The sequence below is a fragment of the Argopecten irradians genome, chromosome 3, assembly GCF_041381155.1.
Source record: "Argopecten irradians isolate NY chromosome 3, Ai_NY, whole genome shotgun sequence".
Taxonomy (NCBI): Eukaryota; Metazoa; Mollusca; class Bivalvia; order Pectinida; family Pectinidae; genus Argopecten; species Argopecten irradians.
The window spans coordinates 61822726-61839291 of record NC_091136.1 but is presented as its reverse complement, the minus strand read 5'-3'; the positions used below and the strand labels follow the sequence as shown (position 1 = coordinate 61839291).

The following is a 16566-nucleotide window of genomic DNA, read 5'->3' as shown; positions in this document are numbered from 1 at the left end:
ATATAGACTCACGTACCATTATTAGTAAAAAATTTAAAAGGAAGTCATCGACGTATACAAAATACTAAAAAAAATCATGAATTTGTTTCCCGTTGCGGGTTATATGCAGGAAATTACGGTATTCTGGTTTTTGCCGTGTTTTATAGTTAATATTGCACATGTCCCCGGTCCTAATTAGCATTGTTCTCCTGCATGCGTCCGTGTTTACATCAACTCACATATAATAGTATTTAATGGATTTGAAACTGGTTATTATTATGATTGCGGTATTAAATGTTTACACCATGTATTTGTTGTCAGATACTTTTCAGACCAAACAGACAAAGCATGGTTTTTTATATCTCTTTTCAGACGACATGTCCAGAACATCAATTATGTATCTGTCCAATGATCGGCAGTTGCCAGTTGTTCCACTTCAGTTTCGACCTCAATACATTAATAGTTAATAACACACATATCGGCAACCATAACCGGAAGTACCGCTACGTAATAGAGGCTACAAATACGGCATTGTTGACCACATCCATTTCTGTGGACGTCTATGTCGACGAATCACCACCTGAAGATGGGGTTATTTACGAAGGGTTGGAAGGTCAACCAGATATTGACTACACAAGCGACTCCCACATTTCTGTCCATTGGCATGGTTTCATCGATCACGAGAGTGGAATTGAGTTCTACAGAGTAGCTCTTGCGAAAACATGTGTCCAAAAAATTGATATGATTTCATTTCACAATTTTTCCAAAACTGTCCAGTTTCAAAACACAACATTATCATCAATTCAGTTTGAGTTACAGGCTGTAGGGAAATATTATATTACAGTGATCGCATTTAATCGTGCTATGGAACCGTCCTCTGCAATTTGTTCTGACGGATTCACAAAGATTGACTCCCCGCCTGAAATAACAAATGTAAGACTAACAAACGCACAGACATACCGACACACGGTGTGTTACAATGGCGACATTTGGTTCATTTCAGCTAAACTAACACGAACAAATGTAACCGCCGAAACTCCGTGTCCCAAACCTTGTACAGATACTAGTAATGGGGTCCAGCTGAGCTTATTGCCACAAGACTATACCCAGAAATACAGCACAAGGACCTGCAGTACAACCAGTCTTCAATATTTCTACCTGCCAGTCGATAGTATCCGTCTATCATGGACATTTGTTGACGACAACACACCAATCAGCACAGTTCATATCGGATTTGGCTCTACAATCCTTTCGGTTGATTTCCCGGACCTGCAGGGCTTTGAAACTATTCATCAGCATACATTCTTTAGACGTCATCACTTGGGCTTTACAACGGGAACTGAGTTCTACATTTTCATCAAGGCCACCAACAAAGCAGGACTGTCAACAACAGCTATATTCGGCCCTGTTGTTATAGACGAATCATCGCCAACATGCCCTTCATCCGTGTCATTCCATCAGAATAGCTCACATGTGATAGCAAACCTCAATGACGTTATGTTCACAGATACCGAGCAACGAGAGGATATTTCATACCTTACCTACCGAATCCGTGAGTAGAATATATCTTCTTGAATAAATTAATATGAAATATTATTTAAGTATCCACTTAATTGAAGTAATCTTTAAATATGCCGTATGGAAAAATAAGATAACAAACCATCATGCAATATCATTTTGAATAATAATAATAATTGTGTTTGCAGATTTCCAAAACATCGACGGAAGTTTAGGTTTCACTACTTGGGAAGAATTAGATACAGTGACTTGTACAAATATTTCTGATTGTCTTGCCTTTTCGATTGAATACCTTCAAAAGATGGTTGCAGGTATTAAGTATCCGTTACACATTGAACTTCACGCATTTAACATCGCTGGTCATCACTGCACAGTCCTTAGTGAAGCAATCGACCTTCCTACGATCTATAAGCCGTCCGTTGGGGCAGTAAAAGATATATATCCTAGATATACTGAAGAACCTTTTATAGATCAAGATGTTTCGTTTTCTACCACGGAATATTGTGTAGCCTGGACAGGTTTATCTGATCATATGGCAGCCGTCAGTGTCGACGTCGGTCTGGGAAGTAGTCCGGGTATTGACGACGTGGACAGTTTCCATACAGTGGTGGGTAGGGATGTTGACTGCCAAAGTAATGTCGATCTGACCAGTAACACAACCTATTACGCCGTATTACGTGTACAAAACAGCGCAGGGTCGACGCTGGCCTCCTCTGATGGTTTCATTATACTTTCTGAGCAGGATGTTTTGAATTCAATCTCTGTCTTTGATGGTCTAGGGTGTTCCAACCAATCCTTCGTGTGCCAATGGACGCTTCATCCCGACGACACGTTTCTACAAGCCAATGCCTCTTGTAACCAAATACTTCATATTGGTTCTCAATATACGGTACTCTACCAAGAGCAGCTGCATGATGTCATTAGTCTAACAAGTCCTGATGTCGTTTTTATCGACAGTGAACGTGGAAAGGCCACATTTTCACCAGGAGTTCACCTCCCAGTGTTTAAGATAACTTCCAGTCTGGTCATAAATTCTACAGAAATGAGATTCAGAGTATATCGGTGTCAGGAGGACATAGACTATGTTGCTTCTGGCGCTGCTATTGCTGTTCACTGGCGGGTATACGGTTATACTGACCACATCACGCATTTTGTTGTCTCTTTGGCTGTGAATGGAACGAATGACACCACGGTTATTGAAACGATGATCGCCAGTTCAGATGTTCGAAATGTGACACCAAAGAGCTTCATTACGGACTTAAAGTATCTAGTCTTTGAGGTCAAACCTTGTTTTGGTGTAATATGTCTACCTGGAGTCGCTTCTGACGGATTTGAACAAGATCTAGAACCACACATCGTATCAATCTCCGCCGTAATTGCGGATTATTCTTCCAACTGCAGCACCGTCAGGTTGTCCTGGAGTGAGGCCAGGTGTTCAGGCAACACAGAAGCCTTGTTTTATAAGTGGGGTATTACGGAAAGTAACAGTAGTCTGTTACCGAACCATGACTGGATTACACATGAAGGGAATGCACCCAACCATCAGGTATCTATGTAGCGAGAGAAATCATTTCATTTAACAAAAACATTAATAGTAATTTACTAAGTTATATCAATTTCATCTGATTTTTCCATTGAGTTTTTTTTTAATTTTAGCTAATATTTCTACCTTATTTGAGTTTATTTAATACAACATTGGTTGTAATTCAGAATACAAGTGAAATCCACAATCCGCTTGAATACAATGTTTTTGGGATAATATTGTTGGTATTTATTTTGTTATGAATAAATAACGATTAGCGTACATGTTCATCACGATGAATCGATAATCTGTTACAGAGTAGCGAGTGTGTAAAGATGACAGCTGATGTTTTTGCACAAAGATATTTTTGCCTACAACTGTTCTGTCCATCGGGAAGAGCAACAACAAAATGTGAACATTTGAAGATACAATTTCACCAAAATGAATTCCCCAAACAGATAGTATACGATATTGATGTGGATTCTGTGGACTTTTCAGAATTGGAATTATTGGTATTCAGTTCAAACATAGGTGAGAAACTGAGTAACATTCATCAATTGGAGTTAGATTACAGTCCTAATCGGGCAGAGTTAGGAGCTTGTATTGTCGGCCTTCAGGACAGAGAAGTGACTTGGTATCTAATGACAACGGCAGACATTCCCAGTGACACATGTGATAATGACATTAATTGTTTGATACATGCAACAACAAATGGAGGGGCCATTTCCTTTGGAAAACTGAATCTCGACGAGGGCAAATACTATGTTTGTGCGAGAAGTGCAGCAAGTACCCGCACTAGGAAAGACTTTGTAGAACATTTCGAGAAAGTGGAAGGCTGCAGTGATGGTTTTATAATTGACGTGACCGGCCCGAGTCTAGGATCTATAACCATACACTCAAATGATGGTTATCTATCCGACACGAGTGAAATGTTTATTTCTTGGACAGATTTCCATGATAACTTTGCCAGTGCTGGTTTCCTGCAGTACAGATACACTATCGGTATGTTATAAAGGAAGTCAGAAAAGTTATATGTTAAAGGCTGACAGCAGTAAGTGAATAGTTTAAACTAGATATATCATGATTCCACCCAATCTATTTAACGAGAGTATACATAAACACAATCGGCAACCATAAGGGTCGTTTCAAAGGTGTGGATATTTATTATTTGTTTGACAAATAGGCTCCATTCATGCGCATATGTGTAGGTATAAGTTTATAATGACAGTAATTGCAATTTGTTGGTGTCGAATATTAGTATCGGTATCACAGCGATGAAATAGGTTTAATGTTTTGACTACGAATATAAAAATAATGATTCCTGATTCATATCTATTTTGTTTTTGAGTGCTTAAAAGAGATGTACGTCTCTAAGAATTGCAGAAGGCTAATGACGGAAACACTCATTTCTACTTAAATGTCTATTTTTACTTGTAAAGGATCCTATCCAGGCGGACAAGATGTACAGACATACAGCGATGCTGGAGAAAAACAATCAGTGCTTCTACGTGATATACGTCTGACTCCAGGCATAGTGTACTACGCCACGGTAGAAGGTAAACAATGCATTAATAGCATTTTGACCTTACTTCAATCGTATCTTTATATGTTGTTGAGGTATGCATGAATCTATAGGATAATCTCTTCAGGTAGACTATTTGTATGATGTTGGAAATTTGTTCTACATTTATTTGTCGTTCAAGTCATGTTGAGTGTTATATGCCCAACAACTGTGGTTTTATTCTAGTTTGACTATATATAATAAAGTAACTATTTTGCAGTGTTCGAAGGGCTGTAAGAATACCATATATATGTAGATACATGACCATTTCAGCCAGAGACAGAGTAGGGTTGACCACCATGGCTGTGTCTGACGGGGTATCATTTGACGACACTCCCCCGGTATTAGGTGTATTGTCTGTTGGAGACATTCACGCCCACAAACATGTTACGACACGTCAAAACACGGTGATGCATTGGAGGGGATTCTCCGACCTGGAGTCTGGGATTCAACATTTTGAGGTAGCCCTAGGAAACTATGTCGACGTTCCGGATGTGGTTTCGTTTTTACGCGTGGATCCCCTCCGGTCATCGTTTGACTTCAGCCACTTAAACCTCCAACACGGTCATCGCTACTACGCTTTCCTCCGTGTGAGTTGAGTAATTTATAATTGTAGTCAATTGCACTTCAATGAGGTACTTCAATAAAACCAACATTTGTCTTTGGAAATACTTATAACGAGTTAATTAGAAATTGTACCTTGTATTGTTTTATTTTTTTCATCTTATAATTTTAAGGTGACAAATCGTGCCGGACTTTCACTAGTGGCCGTGTCGGAGTATTTCCTTTTAGATGATACCCCTCCTTTACCAGGAATTGTCAGAGAAGGCCCCACAGAAATTGTAAGTATCATTTGATTCAGGAATACGTATTTGAAAACGACCACATATTTAGTTAAAGTTTTAATGACTTCGGCTAATATTGCCTGGTATCGCAACTCCAGAACTCAATTGATTTAAACAGTACGCGCAGTGCATTTACAATGAATTATTCCCAAGTAACCTTTTTTGCAGGGGTATATTTCAAAAAAGCTAAATAAAGGAAAAGGTTCACACTTTACTAATTCAATATTTACTCTGTTATCTTAAACTTTGTTATCATAATAAAGTAAGGATTATCCGGGTACCTTTATTATCCGGGTACTTTTATTATCCGGGTACCTTTATTATCAGGATACCTTTATTATCCGGGTACCCTTATAGTTTTTTCTTTATGTATTTCAGAATGATTTTGCATACCAGCGTAACTTCAGCCACCTAGTGTGTTCTTGGGACGGTTTCACGGACCCCGAATCTGGTATTGAATACTATAAAGTCGGACTTGGAACGACACCGGGGGAATTAGATGTCAGACGATTGACGTTTGTAGGTCTTAGAACAAGTAGGTTATAATGTCATATGGTTTTAGGAAATCCTTAGGACCTATTATGTAATTCCTTTAAGTACATGAATTCATACAAAACCTATGATAAAAAAACGACTGATTTCCAAATAGCATTACTTCCTTAACCTAGATATTTCAGGATTTTTACGTGTTCTTTTTGCAAATTAAACATCCTAAATTATCTTTTTGAAATTTATAGTTGTGAAGGATATTTTGTCACTTGATTGGTATTTTTGTATTTGTATGATCGGGTACAGTGTAGCATGATATTTCATGTGCATACATAGAAGACCGTTTATGTTGTTTGTCTCAAGCAAATATGACGCTTTCTATTACTTGTTTCCAAGATCATTCGTTAATGACATTCATTTTCTATGAATAGGTATAAATCGATCTTTTAATTAACAAGCATTTTCTTTGCCTCAGACCTTCACGTTATTAACCAATTAAAATGACGTTGCCAACGGAAGCGTCCTCCACATCGTAATAATTTCACAGAAACCAAGAGATAATAGGAAACGTCTATTTATAAAGGATTGCTTTGTCGGTGATTTTATGTACTTTAGCTGAATGAACGTTTTATTTAGGGTATACTCGAATGTTTGTATTACCACATTTAGGCATTATTCTAATTTATAAAAGGCTTTTTTGTACCATTAATCGACATTGTGTTTTATATGTATGTCCTTCTTCAAATGTCATTAGGCAAAGATAATCCCTGTACTTTATTCACTGCCTTTTCAACTCTTAAAAAGATGGCTTTCATTATTAAATAATCTTCATGAACAGATATGACATGGTCTGTCCATCTGGAGCAGGGCGTTGCTTATTACGTCACAGTTCAGGCCTGTAATACTGGAGAGATGTGTACTGACGTCACATCTAACGGAGTCTTGGTGGACCACTCTCCACCTATACCAGGTCAGGTGTTAGTAGGTCGAGCAGACAGTCATCAACATTACATAGGACAAAGGTAAGGTGCTAACATATTCCTGATTATGTTTTAAGACGTATATATATACATAGAAAAACAAAACTAAAACAAATCTGCGATCGATCTCTAACGTTTTCCCAGCTGCCGCTGTTCTTTAGGAGATGTTTATTGATGCTGATAAGGCAACAACACAAATAACAAGGATTGATGACGTCATAGTAAACAATACACTATGACGTCATATGACACACATATTAGAAGTCACACTTACAAATTAAACCGAACTATTTAAACCTGGTTTTAATAAAGCTATTAAACTTTATTAATAAAAACTTGGATAATGCATACATGTTAAAGAGAATTCCTTCGTCGTGAAACGAATACGAGACGGTAATTCTCATGCCCATATATTATGCTTTACTGAACTAAGCAGTGAATTGATCTATCGTATGCTGGTCATTTCTCGCGTATTTTATTATTATTATTATTTTGTATATTAAGTGATATTTGGGGTCTAATTTATGAATGTTTAGGACTTATATGCAGTATAAGCGGTATATAAAATCATTTGGTCCCTTAATAGGGAAAAATATTTGTTTTCCACTTCGTATCGATTCATATCGATGCCCTAAAACCGGAAATTCTTTAAACCCTGAAACTATTTAGCTAAGAATTGAAAATCAAGCGTTTACCCCTTTTCACTAATATATCTGTTATTATGATTGTAGGTCCCATATGGATGTGTTCTGGGTCGGGTTTTTCGATTCCCATTCCGACATTGTACATTACGAAGTATGCATCAGTAACAACCCCGATCCTTTGTGCGATGTGATCCCTTTAACAAATGCACATCTGACTACAGAACATCTCTTTACCGACCTTGACCTCCCGCTTCAATCACCTCTTTATGCTACAGTTTTTGCATACAATAAAGTTGGACTAAACACAAACATGACGTCAGACATGTTTACAATTGACGTCACTCCACCAGTCAGCACCCAGATACCAGTATTTACATCAAGTACAGCAAATATATCAGTGAACACTTCCGCTCAATGGGACACATCCTTGCTTCAAATTTCATGGATGTTTACTGACAACGAGTCGCCTATTACCAGGCATAAACTTTCTGTCACAAATCACCATAACGGCCACACGTACATAGAAGATAAGGAACTTTTGAATGAAAACCACACGACCATACTTCTAAAACCGGAACACTGGCTTCTCAGTGGGGACCGATATCAGGCGACAGTAACAGCTTGTAATGGAGCCGGGCTTTGTACGGCAGCTAGCAGTGGCTATCTGGTGGTGGACTCCACTCCACCCCATATTGGAGGGTTCGGCGACGACTTGACGTGGGAATTAGATAATAGTGATACTACAGTTAATCTAATGTGGAGTGGGTTTGAGGACGCGGAATCAGGAATCAAACTATATCACATCACTATCGGAGAGACGTACAGTGGTAGCGAACTTTCTCTAGGATACATGTCATTGGCACATCTTGGGGAACGAAGTGATGTACAATATAGTAACTTCTCTCTCAGTAAACAATTACAAGTGGACAGTAAAATCATTCTGACTATTACAGCAGAAAATAATGCCAGATTAATGACGACTGCTACTAGGATAACAACGCATGTACTGAAGTCAGACGCTGCAGGTGATTATGGAATTCTTAGGATAGAAAAACATTCGTGTGACGTCCACTATTGTAATAAAGACTGCACATGCGCTTCACTTGGCCAAAAATGTTCTGATGTCCATTCGAACTCGTGTAATCAGACTGAAAGCTCCGACCATCAATCTGTGAGTATCTATAGTGGATACGAAGCTGGTGTCCATACCCAACACTCTCTATCCTCTGCATGTTTGGGTGCCAACTTGGTGCTCTCTCCTGTACAGTCTAGTCTGAATATCATTCGTATGGAATGGAGCATGGGGTTAGAAAACATGGAGTATGGAGCTGGTATCTTTGATCCACTGTTAGAGGATGTGTGGCATGATATAGGAATGAGGGATAGCGTAGTCCACTGTGTAAGCAGCAACAACCCGCTGTTACATAACCATAAATACATAGTATATATAAGGGCGTGGTATAATACAGACACATATAAGATTTTCAGATCACAGCCTCTTCTGATTGACCGTACACCCCCGAAGATATTCAGAGGATTCCACATAAAAGACTCTATCTATAAATGTGAAACAGACGTGGAATTTATTACAGAGACAGATTATGTAACAGCATGCTGGGGGGATGGATTCTCTGACCATCAAAGTGGACTCCTGCATTACTTAGCGTCACTCGGGACCAGTCCTGGTGGTATGTGCATCTTAGTAAAACACATTGTATCTCTCAGTTAATGAAGATCTTTTTTGCAGTAAGCATATGCGCATACCAGCACAAAACATTATTCGGTTTACACTATCAAAGAAACTAATTTAGATATTTTACAAATTATTAACACATACAAAGGTGAAAGAAGTAATATGTGATTATATCTTATATCTGATGTATGAATTGAAATTATGACTTTTTATCTTTGTTGCAGCTTCTGATACATCACCTTTACGTAATGTCGGAAAAGCTACAAATTTTACCTGGACTGGACTTAACTTACATCCTGGATCTAAATACTACGTCACTGTGACAGCTGTAAACACACTAAACGTGTCATCTACCGTCAACTCGGACGGATTCATCGTAGACACAGCGCCCCCTTTACCGGGGATTGTGTTTAATACCAAGAAATATATAAATCACCAAAGTCAGGCTTCTGTCGACACCTTGGAAGCTTCCTGGAATGGGTTTATGGACAGACACTCACACATTGACTTCTATAAAGTTGCAATTGCTGAGAAAATAGAGGCTCGCCAATCTTTGACTTTCCAGACAGTAGGTAGGAATACTAAAGTAACACTACCAGGTTTAAACCTGCTGACCGGAAGGATCTACGGGATTATTGTCAAAGCCGTGGATGCGTCTGGACAAGAAAGCGAAGAGGTTCATTCTCCGCCTGTATCAATAGATCCTTCCCCACCTGTCGCTTACCAGTGTGGTGATTTTGTGACGCTGTTTGATGAGACACGTGAAATCTTTGAGTCAGCATGGATTAACGAGTGGAATATCAGTATAAAAAAGAATATAAGTGTTTGCAGACTAATAATCAATATACCAGGAAGCAATGGAGATACATATATGGTAGTGACTCTCAATGATCACACATTTAACGCTCATCTGCTACATCAGACATTCAATCATGTTTTTACTGTTCAATCCGAGGAGAACATTCGTATCCTTGTGAAGGTAACAGATGAATGGGAAAACCTAGGTAACATAACAGTTACCCTTCAGGGATGTAACAACGTTAGTTTTCACAATTATTCCACTCACCAGATACCGCTGCAGCAGATTTCGTTTTCGACAGTATCAACCCTGCTGCAGTTCGTTGATCCTGAAAGTGATATTCGATCTGTAGAACTAGGAGTAGGGACTACTGTCCACGGTTACCAGGTCCAGGCACTTGAGCCTGTGTTTACAGGAGGTTATCATGCATTTCCGGTTAAACTGCCCCATAGGAGTCCTGTCCACGTCACAGTAGTGGTAGAAAACACAGCCGGTCTGAGATCCTACTTCCGGTCAGCGCCTCTCATCATCGATCATACTCCGCCTACAATATCGGACGTTCTCCTTCAATACAGAGATGTGTCTGACCGTCAGGTGGTATTACATGTCACGTGGACGGTAGAGGACAAGGAAAGTCAGTACGTGTTCTGTGATGTCTCGTGTGGTGAGTATGATAACTTTTGGTACTTATTTCATATTTTCATGATATTCATTGATATATACATAATAACACATACATTACTTACGTCAACAGACAGGTAAAATACGCTGATTTATAACTTTCATAAAATATAAAATCAAAATAACAATGCCAGTCTTCTTCTTTTACACTAAGGATCGATATGGCGGACAGATACGATAGAAAGTGACAGTAGAGCAGAGATCAGCGTGGAGTCGGAGCCCCTCGGTATCCAACATGGAACACCAATTATCGGAACAATCACGTGTAAAAACAGCGCCGAAATGATACAACAGACTACCACTAACGATGTCACAATACTGCTGGAGCCCCCTGGACATGCTAACAGTCGTATAACGTTCCTTAATACCCATGGATCGACAGTTACCGGACAGGCTGTCACCAGGTTAAGTGAAAACCTTCATTTCCACTGGGACGAGTTCGACTACCCTGTTGGTGAGGTCAAGTACCAGTATCGGGTAGATTTTAGAAATGGATCCCTAAGCTCCTGGGTAGACGTAGGGTACCGCAATTTTGTCACGTCTCACGTCCTTAACGTCGCCGATCATTCAGAATGTGGTTTGGAAGTAAGAGGCTCCAACGAGAGGGGTCTGATCAGTGGAAGTATCAACGCAACTATATATGTTCTCCGACAGCCACCGTCGTTAACAGGTATTATAGAATTATGGAACATATTGATATTACGAACTCACAAAATGTTTTCTACTCTTATGTTGTCGATTTTATTTACGAAAATCTGGAGAAGAAAAAATATTTATGATTTAGCTATCAGGTTATCAACAATACAATTCTACTATAAGTGAATTAATATATCAATTGTATAAATCTGATTCTACCACAATAGGCGATGTTATTCAACTCTCAGGGTATCAAATAAACGATGCAACTGTTGATTAACAATTTGTTTATACCACATGTGGCATAAACTCTGTACGCATTCTGATTGGCTGACACGATGAACTTTGGCCGAACTACGTCTTTCTCAGTGTCGTATCATAATTTGTCAACGTCATCAATAATCGAGTGACGTCATGCTATGTTGTGATCGCCTCTTGACGCCAAAACTGCTGTTGGATTGCGTACTTATCCTCGTCGTATTTCTATCGGCTAAAATCGTATATAATTGTGGTAGAAACAGGTCACACGACTCGTAGTTATTGGATATGGAACTTATTTAAGTTACAAAAGACACTAGCTAAAGCTCGTGTCTTTTGTAGCTTTTAAAAAATAATTCACTCGTGTGGCATAAATTCCATATCACAGAACCACTCGTTGTGTAACCTTTATTTATAGTATACATGCCATGGAAACTCACACTATTGTTATCAATCTCCATTCATTTAGTATATGCTTGATTTATGATAGCCGTACGATATTTCAACCTTCTCATTAGATCGTGTGTCGTAGGAATATGATCATATACATTGATTCATTACAATTGTAATTATGGCTATAAACTACGAGCACAGTAAAAACTTGTATATGTGTTGTTCCTCAGGAACTCCCTGCGACTTCCCGGTGGCGGAGCAAGGAAGTATCTATCTAGACTGTTCCCTGGTCTTTAAAGTCACTGGTCTACTAAGGACATCTTATGTACTGACGGTCGGGACGGAACTCGGATTCTCTGATGTTGTGAGGTATCGAGTATTTGGTGATAACGTCTTCACGTTCCTCTTCAATGATAATGATGTGGCGGAACTTTTTGTCATGGTAACAGCTGTGTATGACACCGGAGCAGAAACCACATACTGGGATAACTTTTCTCTTATTTAGTAACTTAAGTTATTTAAAGTAGTGCTTGGAAACAATTGTTTAAAGACTCTTAGAGACAGTCGATATCACTATAACATACCACAGCCAACATTATGTCTATGTCAAATATTGGTACTAGTTGTGTATTGTATCATGTGTAATATTATAATCGTAATATTTAGCAAACCAATGTAATAGCCTCTTAAATTCTTCTTTTATTGAAATGGGATCCTTCTATAATAAAGATGAAACTAGATAAAGCATTATTACAATATTATATATATACTGAGCGCCGATGAAAACACAACACTTTTTAATTGAATATTTTTCAATTAAATTTTTTGTTCATATCAAACAAATTAATAATGTAAAACTTTGAGCACCTTACCTATGTATACAATAATGATTCGCATGACTGAACTTAATCTCTGGCCGTGCAGCGGTCGATTATTGAAAAAGTACCTATCTGCACGTGCACTCCGTATCAATGCGCGCTTGGTCTACCCATTACACGTGTACAGTCCTTGTGTATAGGAAGACTGTTTTCCACATTCAGATTTTGAAAACGCCGTTTAGTTTGGAAAACGATGCCACAAATTTCGGTTTCTACTGTCCGCCGACGTTTGCGTAGCGCCGGTTTGGAAGCCTGTAGACCCTTCCTTAGGAACATGTTGACACAACGTCGAGGTCAAAATCTCCTGACGTGGACCCGGAGGCATCGATGTTGGCTCATGCGCCAATGGAGACGCGTACTGTTCACGGATGAATCCGTAATAGTGACGGTATGATTCGCGTGTGGAGACGACGGGGAGAGCGTTACGTCGATTCGTGCGTCCGCGAATGTGGCCGTTGGGGTGGTGGCAGTGTAATGGTGTGGGGAGGGATATCCTTCGACCGCACGACGCCCCTGGTTATCGTGGACGGTAATCTGGCGGCGCGGCGTTACATCGACATAGTCCTGCAAACTACCGTTGTACCGTTCTTTCGTAATTATTCCGAAGTCGACATTCTACAGCAAGACAATGCTCGTGCGCACTTAGCAAGGTTGACCACAGGCTTCCTTAATCAACAGAACATCCAAACACTGTCCTTGCCTGCCTTCTCCCCTGACCTCAGTCCGATTGAACACTTAATTGTGGGACCAGTTAGGCAAGCTGTGAAACGACGTCAGCCACAACCGCAAAATCGACGTGAACTTGAAATTGCCCTTCAGGAGGATTGGAGTGGAAGAACATTCAGCCAGTTAGAATTCAGCCTCTGGTTCGGTCCATGCCACGGAGGTGTCGTGCTTGTGTGGAGGAAAATGGTGGCCACATCAGATATTGAAAGTGTGAAAATGAATTTGGGGGGTTGCTTTGAAACGTTTGTCTCATCCCCATTCACGGGCAATCATTCACTAACTCACTGGTAGGAAACTACTCTCGAAATGTATACCTTTGTAATGAAATAAAGATTTTTTTCTGTAAAATTTTTGTTACCATTAAATTTTGCATATTATAATAGTGTTGCGTTTTCATCGGCGCTCAGTATATATTTAACAAGCTTACAATAAGTGTCACATGCAATTTCATTTTCTATCTATGGCATGTTATTATCATTGCTTAGTTATGCTACCAATGTATGAAGTTTGAACAAATTATGTTGATGTGTTCTTAAGTTATCGTCCGGAAAGAACATTTTTTAAACAATCTATTTTTAGTAGCATTAATCTTTGTAGTTGACCTTTTGACCCCAAATTCAATCCCAAACTCTAGTTTCTCATATGCTATCATTGTATGTAGTTTGAACAAATTCTGTTGATGTTTTCTCAAGTTATTGTTCGGAAACTAAAATTTATGAAATAATATATTTTTAGTAACAATGACCTTGACCTTTACCTTTTGACCCCAAAGTCAATCCCAAGCTGGATAAATTCATTTGCTAGCATTGTGTGAAATGTGATCAAGATCCGTTAATGTGTTCTGAGGTTATCGTCCGGAAACTAAAATTTGTGAAATAATCTATTTAAGTAATCTATTTGTAGTCGACCTTTTGACCACAATTTCAATCCCAATTTGTATTTATTCATATGCTATACCACTGTGTGAAGTTCGATCAAATTTCGTTAATGTTTCTCAGGTTACCGTCTGGAAACAAATATTTTGTGAAACAATTTATTTTAATAGCAGTGACCTTTGTAGTTGACCTTTTGACCCCAAATTCAATCCCAAGCTATCTTATCTCCTATGTTACCATTGTTTGAATTTTGAAGAAATTCCGTTGATGTGTTCTCAAGTTATCGGCCGGAAACTAATATTTTGATATCGTAGATAGATAGCATCATGATAAAGTAGCCTCCCCTTAAACGTACACATTCTAACCCCAATGTCTGCAACATGCTGCCAATTTTATAATGCTAATGATTGCTAAGATAGGCTTTACTTGATTCTAATCCTATTGACATTTTATGTCTTTTTGAAAATAAAATATTTGGAAATTAAAAGAACTGGTTGCGTTCATTCAATCATCCTGACTCTGTTATTTTATAGTACATTGTATTCCTTGTGATATGGCATTATGTTTTTGATCCCCAAATTAGTGTTATGTAACTTGACCTAACAGCCAGCATGGTTACAGAAGTATCCATTTATATCATTATCAAATCTAATTTATTCCAAAAGTGATATAGTAGTCAATATTTAACTAATGTCATTCCAATCGTCATCGCATTGATCGAACCCTGAATTACTTTTTTTATTTTTCATTTGAGCAATCTTTGTATGATTATTATTATTTTTTTTTTATTTTGGAGTAGGATACACGTTTTTAAATATCGTGTGTCGAACGACCCTTTTACATATCATAACGGTTATACAATGATAACAAATTAATTTTCTTTCCTATTCCATTACTTCAAATAATATCAATTGCAATCAGTTGTATGTATTTATACCTATTACCTAGGATAATAACCACATTTGAAATAACATACAGAGAACACACCCACTTATACACTGATCAGATGTCCGTATTTCATCTGGATAGATATTAGTCTGATTACTAATTCGTAACTTTAGTTTTTTATACGAGTTTCCTCCCTTTAAACTCTGTAAGAAAACTCCTATCAAAATATGGATGAATATATTAAAAAATATTTGCACCTTGGAAAAAAACATTGCATTGGAGACTTGTACCAAGAAAAATAAAAAAAAAACTGGAAGAACTGCTGCATTATTCACAAGACGTTTTTATGAAGATAGTAAGAATAACACACCAACATTAATGGGCCTCAATCTAGATATCTTATTTTGTCCTTGTTGTAAACGTCTACCAAGTTTTCTTTCGAGCTTCAGCTCTCCTATTTTAAAGACATTAAACGTGTAGGTTTGTCTTTATTCAATATTTGAAAATTCAGGAAATATCCGTGAAAAATAACAAACAAAAATCAATTAAATAAACGTATCGTACTTATACCTTAATGTTAAAATAGAGGATACTTATCGTACTTATACATTAATGGATAAATAGAGGATAATTATCGTACTTATACATTAATTGATAAATAGAGGATAATTATCGTACTTATACATTAATGGATAAATAGAGGAAACTTATCGTACTTATACCTTAATTGATAAATAGAGGATACTTATCGTACTTATACATTAATGAATAAATAAAGGATACTTATCGTACTTATACATTAATGTTTAAATAGAGGATACTTATCGTACTTATACATTAATGGATAAATAGAGGATAATTATCGTACTTATACATTAATGGATAAATAGAGGATAATTATCGTACTTATACCTTAATGGATAAATAGAGGATACTTATCGTACTTATACATTAATGGATAAACAGAGGATACTTATCGTACTTATACATTAATGGATAAATAAAGGATACTTATCGTACTTATACATTAATGTTTAAATAGAGGATACTTATCGTACTTATACATTAATGGATAAATAGAGGATAATTATCGTACTTATACCTTAATGGATAAATAGAGGATACTTATCGTACTTATACAATAATGGATAAACAGAGGATACTTATCGTACTTATACATTAATGGATAAATAAAGGATAC

General features: G+C 37.8%; 1 protein-coding gene across 3 annotated transcripts in view; it reads left to right on the top strand.

Moving 5' to 3' along the window:
• The window catches only part of LOC138319306 (uncharacterized), a 48269-nt gene extending 33917 nt beyond the window's left edge, over nt 1-14352 (top strand). For all 3 annotated transcript variants that reach the window (XM_069262368.1, XM_069262369.1, XM_069262370.1), the window contains 12 exons: nt 352-1531; nt 1686-3043; nt 3337-4021; nt 4459-4575; nt 4854-5170; nt 5318-5422; nt 5804-5960; nt 6753-6936; nt 7626-9226; nt 9456-10694; nt 10866-11381; nt 12229-14352. In XM_069262368.1, coding sequence (XP_069118469.1) covers nt 352-1531; nt 1686-3043; nt 3337-4021; nt 4459-4575; nt 4854-5170; nt 5318-5422; nt 5804-5960; nt 6753-6936; nt 7626-9226; nt 9456-10694; nt 10866-11381; nt 12229-12503 — 7734 coding nt within the window. In that variant the 3' untranslated portion in view covers nt 12504-14352. The remainder of the gene's footprint in view (nt 1-351; nt 1532-1685; nt 3044-3336; nt 4022-4458; nt 4576-4853; nt 5171-5317; nt 5423-5803; nt 5961-6752; nt 6937-7625; nt 9227-9455; nt 10695-10865; nt 11382-12228) is intronic.
• Nucleotides 14353-16566: the final 2214 nt, after the last annotated feature.